At 33.5% G+C, this 9,439-nt stretch overlaps 2 protein-coding genes across 2 annotated transcripts; one reads left to right on the forward strand and one right to left on the reverse strand.

The window, feature by feature from the left end:
- On the reverse strand, positions 1–2,219 carry LOC110918181 (expansin-A4). Its single transcript, XM_022162531.2, has 3 exons — positions 2,010–2,219; positions 1,466–1,784; positions 1–568 (listed from the first exon to the last, which is right to left on the reverse strand). Exons 1-3 carry the CDS (start codon positions 2,170–2,172, stop codon positions 259–261), a joined length of 792 nt encoding a protein of 263 aa, XP_022018223.1. The 5' UTR covers positions 2,173–2,219; the 3' UTR covers positions 1–258.
- Positions 2,220–4,858: 2,639 nt separating this feature from the next.
- On the forward strand, positions 4,859–8,917 carry LOC110918182. The gene is made up of 10 exons (XM_022162532.2): positions 4,859–5,158; positions 5,230–5,295; positions 5,789–5,869; positions 5,946–5,999; positions 6,070–6,138; positions 6,233–6,295; positions 6,975–7,057; positions 7,132–7,197; positions 7,654–7,748; positions 8,703–8,917. The coding sequence occupies exons 1-9, from the start codon at positions 5,000–5,002 to the stop codon at positions 7,694–7,696; spliced, it is 684 nt and encodes a 227-aa protein (XP_022018224.1). The 5' UTR covers positions 4,859–4,999; the 3' UTR covers positions 7,697–7,748; positions 8,703–8,917.
- The last annotated feature ends 522 nt before the right edge of the window (positions 8,918–9,439 follow it).

Raw genomic sequence — 9,439 nt, forward strand, 5'->3', positions numbered from 1 at the left:
TTTCTAAAATTCTAAAAATATATATCAATACCATAAATGTATTCCCATTTTTCATAATGATGATAACATAAAAATATTTAAAAAAAAAAAGAAAGTTGCGGGCCGTCATGACTCGAGGCATGACTTTGTAGTTTATAGCCACTTCACACCTCCCAATCACACTCTTTCTAAACTTGCTCGTATAGTACACAAATTCTTTATTATAAAGCTTGTGTAATTTTAGTAAATGTTTACTTGACCGATTTAATAACCAAGTGGTTAAACTCGGAAATTTTTGCCAACAAAGGTTTGTCCAAACTTCCAATTAGCAGGAACAATGTTCCAAGAAGTGGAAGTGCGTCGATCACTACCCGTGACCCTAAACGAAAGTGATTGACCAACAAGCACTGCATTTGACTGCCAGTTTTGACCCCAGTTTCGGCTAAGGCTCATCCATCCGGTCCTTGAACCTTTCACCCATGCTCGAGTTATGTCCCCTGCTCCGGCAACGTTGGTGATGAGAACCAAGTTGAAGTAACGGAATCCATTGATGGTGAATCTTACACCTCCTTGTTTTCGGCATGGCACCCTATGTGAACACAATGTTTTTTTTTCCCATTTAGTAAGTGTACAAGGGTAAATTGGTATATGTGTAAATGTAAACACGGTTTTGAGGGTAGGGTCACGCGGCCCGGTTTTTCCGGTGGGAAAGTCTTAAAGATGTTGGAAAATTTGATACATAATCACCAAATATAGTAAATAATATATATCATTTAAAGGTTTAAACTTTAATTTGTAGCTCTATTAAATAAGTTTCTAGTAGGGTGCAAATGAGTCGAACTGAGCTTGAACTCGTTTATGTTCGAGCTCAATTTGTTTAACATTAAGAGAGCTTGTTTTTGAGCTCGACTCTTTTAGAGTTCTACTTTTAAAGTTTGAGCTCGGATTGTGAGTAGTTTTTCAAGTCTGAGCTTGTCTTGTTATTATATAATTATTTACATGCATATTTAAAACTAAGTTTTATATATAAAGTAATATATATTATCTAATTATTTTTATGATGATTTTAAATATAATAATAAGTATTGTACAAATATATTAAATAAATCAAATAAAAGCTATATAAATAAAAGGTTCATTTAGGCTTGTGAGCGGCTCGGGTTTGATGTGTGAAGCTCGCGGTTAAGCTCGCTTGTTAAATGAGCATCGATAAAAGCTCGAGCTCGTTTAAACTCGACTCAGTTCGAGTTTTATCGAGCCAATCTTGGGTAGCTCCTTGCGATTGAGCTTTGTTTTCAACCCAGTTCTGGTCAAATATAAGATAATGTTGTTATTTAAAACCGTGTCACCTTACACTTCGTCTCACCCTCCCCATATCCTATCTACGGGTGGAACACTACCAAATATGTTTGCTAAAACCATAAATTTTCAGATACTAGTGTCTACTGTACTTAAATAGGAAGACAAGAAGGAAAAGAAGGCTTACCGGCGGTAAGAAACGGGAACTATACCAGCACGATATTCCGCAATTTTGAGAAACATAGGCATGGCGAGATCGAAATGGGTTCGAGGAGGGTTGCACCACCCACCATTATCACTTGGCTGAGCGAAATTAGGCGGACAGAAATTAGTGGCCGTGATGAAAATCGATGGGCTCCCGGGATGGCACCATTGTGGGTCATTCACACACTTTATCTCAAAACAAGCCCCACAACTCAGCCCATTGTTGAACAAAGCAGTGCTTAACGCCGCTGTGTTGACCCCGTACCCTTGGCTGTACAAGTTTCCGTACCCACACGCTCCACCTGCAACACAATCAAACCAACTTCCATTAACTATTAAAAGTAACTAGTTTAAAAGACTTACTTTTACTATTTAAAAAGACGTATCTACACAACTTATTGTTCGTTTACCTTCTATTTGGACGTATGAGATTGTATATATTTGTATGAATCTAAGAAAACGGAAACTTAAATAAATGATAATGAACTTGTAGCATGTTTATTATTAAAATGGAAATGGTGACGCACCCATGGTGCCGGAGGCATCACTGCCACCGTAGAAGGTGGCGTGAGCAGTTTCCCATTGGCCTCCGGTGTAAACTCCGGGTATACGAGCGTTGACGGACGTTAAAATTATAGACACAAGTAGAAAGTAAGCCACATGACCACTGACCACCATTTTCACACACATGAAGAACAGAGTTTAGAATAGTTGGAGTTGAAAGTGTGAAGAGTATGAAATTGGAACCGCTACTTATTGAGGAGATACAAGAAAAAAGCGATTTAAAATATTTATTATTAATAGATGTGAATTGAGAGGATTTTATGGATTCACATTGACACTTTGCTGGTGTTATATTATTTAAACTTTAAATCTTTAAAGATTAATATCGAACAAGATAATATTCGAATTTACTTACTTTTTTTAACTCTTAATTACCACTTTACTATATTTTTGAGCAACAATCACCAATGAAAAAAGATTTTGAAAGTTGATTTTAGAACTTCAAACACATGAACACCAATTGATTTAAATAGGGGTAGGCTAAATATACCCCCTCTTATTACTTTTTATACACCCTTTCTATAAAATCACATTAAAACTTTTAATATTTACCCTCTATACAAATCATCATATTAAAAAAATATTCTTTTTATTACAAAACAAATTCAATAGTGTATAAAAGATTACTGACATTTTTTAAATATTTATTTTTTAATTTTTATTTAAATCATATTTTTTAAAAGTTTTCATATATTGTTTGTAAAGACATTTTCTCAAATAATATTTTGATTATGTTTTTTATTGAACATCTTTACAAATAAATAATAACATTTTTTCTTATAAAAATAATATAAAAAAGGTTTAGAACTTTAGTTTTGAAAAAAAAAAGTCTATATTATGTTTTTTCCTTGTCTAGTTTGTATTTTAAATGTCTTACTTTTATAATTTTTAATACTTTAGACGTGTTTATAAAATAATTAACAATTTTTATTTATCAAAAAAGTAAAAAAAAAAAAATCTTTTAAATAGCGTTTACAGCTCATCTATGTAAGTTAACAATCTATATAAATTCAAATTTAATTAGTGTAAAGAATATGTTATAAACAAGTTAAAACCAGTTTAAGACTTGGATCGAAGTGAACACTTTTCTAAAGAAAAACAAATGGATAGGGTTGATTCACAAATATTTTTCTCTTCTTCATTCAAAAAATATATCAAACTGGTTGATTTAAAAAATATATGTGGATTTTTTTGTAATCAAAAGTAGGTCATTCGAAACCAAAAGTCACGTAAAAGCATAAACTTAATTACGAATAATCACCTCTTTTTGACCACGCATTAGATACCCACTTCAAGTCTTTCCAAAATAAAAAAAATAAAACATTTTAAAATATTAAAAATAATAAATATAAGACATTTAAAATACAAACTAGACGAGGAAAAATAAATATAATGTAGACTTTTTTCAAAAATTAAATTCAAAACTTTTTTATTATTGTTTTTATATGAAAAACCTTATTAGTAATTTGTAAAGATGTTCAATAAGAGAAAACATAATCAAAATACTTTTTGAGAAAGTTTAAAGAATATCTGAAAACCTTTTAAAAAATATGGTTTTTTAAATAAAAATAAAAATAAACATTTTTAAAAAAAACATCTATAATTTATTTTTACATTTTTGAATTTGTTTTGTAACAAAAAAGAATACTTTAAAAAATATGACTTGTTTAAGGGGTAAATATGACACAAGTTTAAATGTGATTTTATGTAAAGGGGGTATAAAAAGTAAAAAGTGGGGGTACGTTTAGTAGCCCCCTTTAAATATATATAACCACGTTGATTACATATATGTATCCATGTACCAAACCATTTACAAAAATGTAATCGTTTAAACATGAACAATTGATTACATAACCATGTACACAACCGTTTATGTATCTGTACCCATTGATCTAATTCACCTGTTGTAGATATCACCTATAGTCAAGCTATTTATAAGGTTTGAAAATGGTGAGACTATACAAACTGTATCTCTATTCCAAACAATAAAACTATACTATATGTGTTCTTTGAAGAAATCAATCAGAAAATATACATGTTTGGAGGAATTGTTAAGGAAATTAAAAGAAAGAAGACGATATACATGTAGCTCATGAAGGTTTACGTGTCACTTGTTTGTAATTTGTTACTTTGGCATTTTAATAATAATAATAATAATAATAATAATAATAATAATAATAAAGTTATTATAAATAATATAAATTGTATTCATGTTTTGGATTGAAAGAAATCAAGTGGGGGAATGTATGCATTTCTTTTGGGAGGAAGATTCAGGTTCAACTCTTACTTGGTGTAGAGTAAGGCATCGGTGGGTAAGGATAGGAGACACAGGAAATCTTGGGTTCATACTTGAGCTAAACTAGTTTTACCGGTAATTTCATCGTCGTGCCTATGAGCGAGTGGGTTACCGGATATTCTCCGAAATTGGTGGTGGACTCGGGTTACTCTCAGAGTACTCCGTTTGATTCAGTGGTGTCTCGAAAGTGTTCTCTTAGCCGTTAAAAAAATAAGTAAATAAATAAATGATAAGGTCTACTGGAATAGTATTATATTGAAGATTTTAACTTTGTACAACTAAAAATACTATTATTTTAATTGATAATAACTATATCTTTTAACACCTTTATTAACTTATAAAAATAATTGTTTTAACCTCTATAAAACATGGACTTAAAACACATAACAAATAATAGTAAATTGTTTTCTATAATAGATACTCTTGTCGTACATTTGTCTAATGGTTGAAGAATAAATTTTGGGCAATAACAATTAATATTATAAATTTTATAAATATCTAAAGAAAATTGAAGAAGGTGTTTTAAGTGGCCATGAGAAAAAAGAAAAAAGTAGGTGAGCGGGTAATTGTGGGATATGATACGATGATATAGTGGAAAGGACGAGTATACCCTGGTAGTGGATAAAGGGTTTGTACAAGGAAGGGGAGCGAGCAACAATGGCGTCCGTTACATCCTCAGCTTTCCTGTTGCCGTCCGTCAGCCACAACAAATGCTGGTCGTCGGCGCTGCGGAGGAATCCCAAAAAACTTATAGTTCGTGCCGCACGAACCGAATCCAAAGGCGTTTCCCTGGGCTCCAGAGCTCCTCATTTTGAGGTATTTTCTTTCAATTAATACACCGAATTATTTGCCAATTATTTGAGGTAATAAGTCGTGAACTTGGTCAGCTGGAGGAGCCGCTCTCCGGAAATATGTGGAAGTTAGACGACTTTGAATCTTATCCTGCATTACTGGTAATTAAATACCTCTTTCTTTCTTAGTTGCATTCACTCCATCGAAAAAACCTAACCGAATTACATATTTGGTTGGGAAAAAACAGCGTTGTAAGAATCGCTAGGCGCTAGTCGGGTGGTGGAGTACCCACTAGCGATTAATCGGGATTAATACGGGATTAATCGGATCGAGATTTTTTATATGTAATTTTTAGTTATATATATATACACACACATTTTTATATGTAGTTTTTTAAAGCAGATATTTTTTAACGACTCATTGACACATTTATTTAAGTAATTGGAAGGAATTTATAAGGTTTGGTCGAAATTGTTTGGTCGAAATTTGGCCGGGCGTCTGGCCAGAATAGGACCGCCATTGACCGCCTAGTGATTAATCGGCCATTAATCGGTGAACCTCCGATTGTCATTAATCGGCGACTAATCTGAGACTCGTCGGGATTTTTACAACCATGGGAAAAAGTGAGGAAACTGAACACAGGAGGTCTTGCAGGTTATGTTCATTTGCAATCACTGTCCATTTGTTAAGCACTTGAAAAAGGACATTGTCAAGCTTACAAACTTGTACATGAAGGTAGGATGCTAAGCTAACTATACGTTTTCCTTTTAGTCTTTGCATCTTCTAATCGCCATTTTCTTCTCGGAAACAGAAAGGGCTTGGAGTAGTTGCAATATCATCAAACTCCATAGTCACTCACCCACAGGTTCAATTCAATTTCCGACTCTAGAAACATCAGTTTTGCATATGTAAATGAATGATCATTTATTTGGCAGGATGGACCAGTTTTCATGGCAGAAGATGCAAGAACTTTTAATTATCCATTCCCATACCTATATGATCCTGTATGGCAGTTTGTTCTTTCTTTTATAATTAGGTTCACATGCACAGTTTCATTTGTACGTATGCTTATCGGGCTCTGGCTATGGATCTTTGCAGTCACAAGATGTTGCAAGAGCTTATGGAGCTGTTTGCACACCTGAGTTTTACCTCTTTAAAAAGGTACACTCATTAGCAAAAAAGATTTAGTAACTATAGTTCAAACTTGGTTACTATTGTGTGATTTTCTCCCTAAAAATAATACGAATAAATTAATGAGTTAAATGTCATTTTAGTCCCTGTGGTTTGGGCCATTTTGCTAGTTTGATCCAAAGGTTTCATTTTTCGCATGTGGGTCCAAAAAGGTTTCACCGTTGCCATTTTAATCCACTGGGTTAACTTCATCCATTATTTCTGTCAACCGGAAGGGCAATTCGGTCATTTTATATGGCCGAATTACCCTTTGAGTTAACAAAATTACATATAAAATGACCGAATTGCTCTTCTGGTTGACAGAAATAATGGATGAAGTTAACCCAGTGGACTAAAATGGCAACGGTGAAACCTTTTTGGACCCACATGCGAAAAATGAAACCTTTGGACTAAACTGCCAAAATAGCCCAAACCACAGAGACCCTAAAATGGCATTTAACTCTAAATTAATCATACATGACAATTTCTACATTGTTATTACTTGAACATAGAAACATACTTAAGCATAGAGGCATACTTAAACATAAAGATATGCGTATAAATAATAGTCTCCTAATTAGTAAGCATTATCATCATCGAGTATGGGACTCTAATAAGTAAATATTTCCTTGGAAAAAGGTGACAGTTTGAATGTGTGATCTCATTACAGGACGGGCGCCGACCCTTTGAGCTTGTATATCATGGTCAGTTTGATGATTCACGACCAAGTAATAATGTTACCGTCACAGGGAGGTTGGTACTATGCTGCCTTACGAACAATACTCGAGAATATTTCAAGTTAGTTAGCTATATTCTCTATGTTGTAGGGACTTGAGCTTAGCAATAGACTGTGTTCTAAGTGGTCAACCGGTACCCCCAAATCAAAAGCCAAGGTACCTTTATATGTGATCATAGTTGTCGATAGCGAATAGCGACAAGGCACCTATAGGCTACATGGCGAATAGCGACAAATAGCGACGTCTATTTTATAAATAGCGATTACACTAGAAAAAGAATTTTGAAAATTTTTATATGTATATTACATCAAAATACCCTTGTATACATGCTATTTTACATGTATATTTAACAAAAACCTATAAATCCAGCTATTTTATAGCTATATCTAATTGCTATTTACATAAAAAAAAACTGTCGATATTCACGCTAGTGGTCGCTAGGACCCAAATAGCGACACTAGGCCGCTTCGCTACATAGCACGCTATAGCGGTCGCTATAGCTGCTATTGACAACTATGTATGTGATTGTAACATATTTGTGTAATCAGATGAAAGCACTTGTCATTTAGTAGAATCTTAACCAATATTTACAATATCTACTTTTTTTAACAGTGTTGGATGCAGCATAAAGTGGCATGCCGATGGAAAAGTTTAATTTGGATTGTTGCTTCCAGCTTCCTCATGGACATATTGTGCATGTAATGAAGGTACACATTTGGTTTATTTTTACATGATTAATAATGGGAAATTTGACGAGTTGGGAGATACTTGGTTTAAAATAGCGTGAGGTGCTCTAAGGTGTTTAGTTCCCAAAAGCCGAGGCGTTGCTCTATGTACCCTTTGGTTGTTTTTACATAGCCTCATACATACAACACTAATTATGCCCATATTTGACCGGAAGTACATGATGTTTTTTCCAACTCGCCTCGTGCTGCATTTAAAACCAAGGTAGTAGTAATAAGGCTTCTGTGATTACAAGTCATGTTGGGTTGGGTCAAAAACGGCTCAGGTTGGGATGGGCTGATCCACACACACTATTTTATCTATTATTTATAATTTGACGAGTAAACTGCCAAAATGATCCCTGAGGTTTGGTCACTTTTGCTAATTTAGTCCAAAACTTAAGCCTTTTGAATCCGGGTCCCTGTGGTTTCAATTTTGTTGCCATTTTCATTCAAAATCAAAATCTGGTAAGTTTTTTCAGTTAACATCCAGTTTTTTTGTCTTTTCCTCCCTTTTAATGAAGGGCAAAATAGTAGATTTTTTAATTCGTTATAACAAAACATTAAAAGAACATTTTGCCCTTCACTAAAAAGGAGGAAAAAGACAAAAAAACTGGATGTTAACTGAAAAATCTTACCAGATTTTGATTTTGGATGAAAATGGCAACAAAATTGAAACCACAGGGACCCGGATTCAAAAGGTTTAAGTTTTGGACTAAATTAGCAAAAGTGACCAAACCTTAAGGACCATTTTGGCAGTTTACTCTAATTTGACAAATAGTTAAATTCCAAATTTTCTTACAAGGTAATAGTATTTTATTTTTAAATTTATGATCAGCAATTTAGAAGGTCATGCATGATCTTTAACCAATTTTATGTGCTTCCTTTTTTAATTAAATCTTTTAGTTTAACTCATTTTCTTCGTTTATTTCACTGTAGCCTTGAGATATCGAGTGGTTAAAAGGTGTACGAAATACACATTTGATGAATTAGTATTGTTGTTGAAATGTGCAAAGAGAGGGCAAGACTTGTTATCATACCCATGATACTCGGTTGATGGCGATGTTGAATTTGCAAGTTAATTTATTTGTGATTATATTAAACTTGAATGTACAAAATATATTTATTGATGTGTTGTTGAAGGGTTGATGGCAGATCCAAGATAGTAATGTTAGATGCAGTAGCAAGAGCTAAAGGTGCATAAAATAACTAGTTAAATAAATCGAAACGTAACCAATTAATAATTGATTGAGGAGTAACCGATTTAGTGGTTTTTTTTAACAATAGGTTCGTAACCAGTTAGGGATTTTTCAGGTGGAACAACTGTACCATGTAAATCTCCCCATTGGTAGAGTCTTTGGAGGGTGGGATGTAGGCAAACCTTGCCCATATACCTAACTATGGATAGAAATGTTCCTTTTAGAGAGACTCACGACTCCACAACGAATACACCATAAATATATAAATAGACATCTAACAAATAGTAAAAGAAGTAGCGAAAAGGTAACATAGAAGAATAGAGAAAGATATACGTCAAGTAACAAACTGACAACATGTAGACATAAAAGTAGGAAGACAGTCCCCCAAAAGTGTAGAAAAATCTACACCCCTACTAACAACACTAAGACACAAAAAGCGCCTTCTCCTAAGAATCTTTAACCTTAATCCTACTACTT

This window comes from Helianthus annuus, chromosome 14 (assembly GCF_002127325.2).
Source record: "Helianthus annuus cultivar XRQ/B chromosome 14, HanXRQr2.0-SUNRISE, whole genome shotgun sequence".
Taxonomy (NCBI): Eukaryota; Viridiplantae; Streptophyta; class Magnoliopsida; order Asterales; family Asteraceae; genus Helianthus; species Helianthus annuus.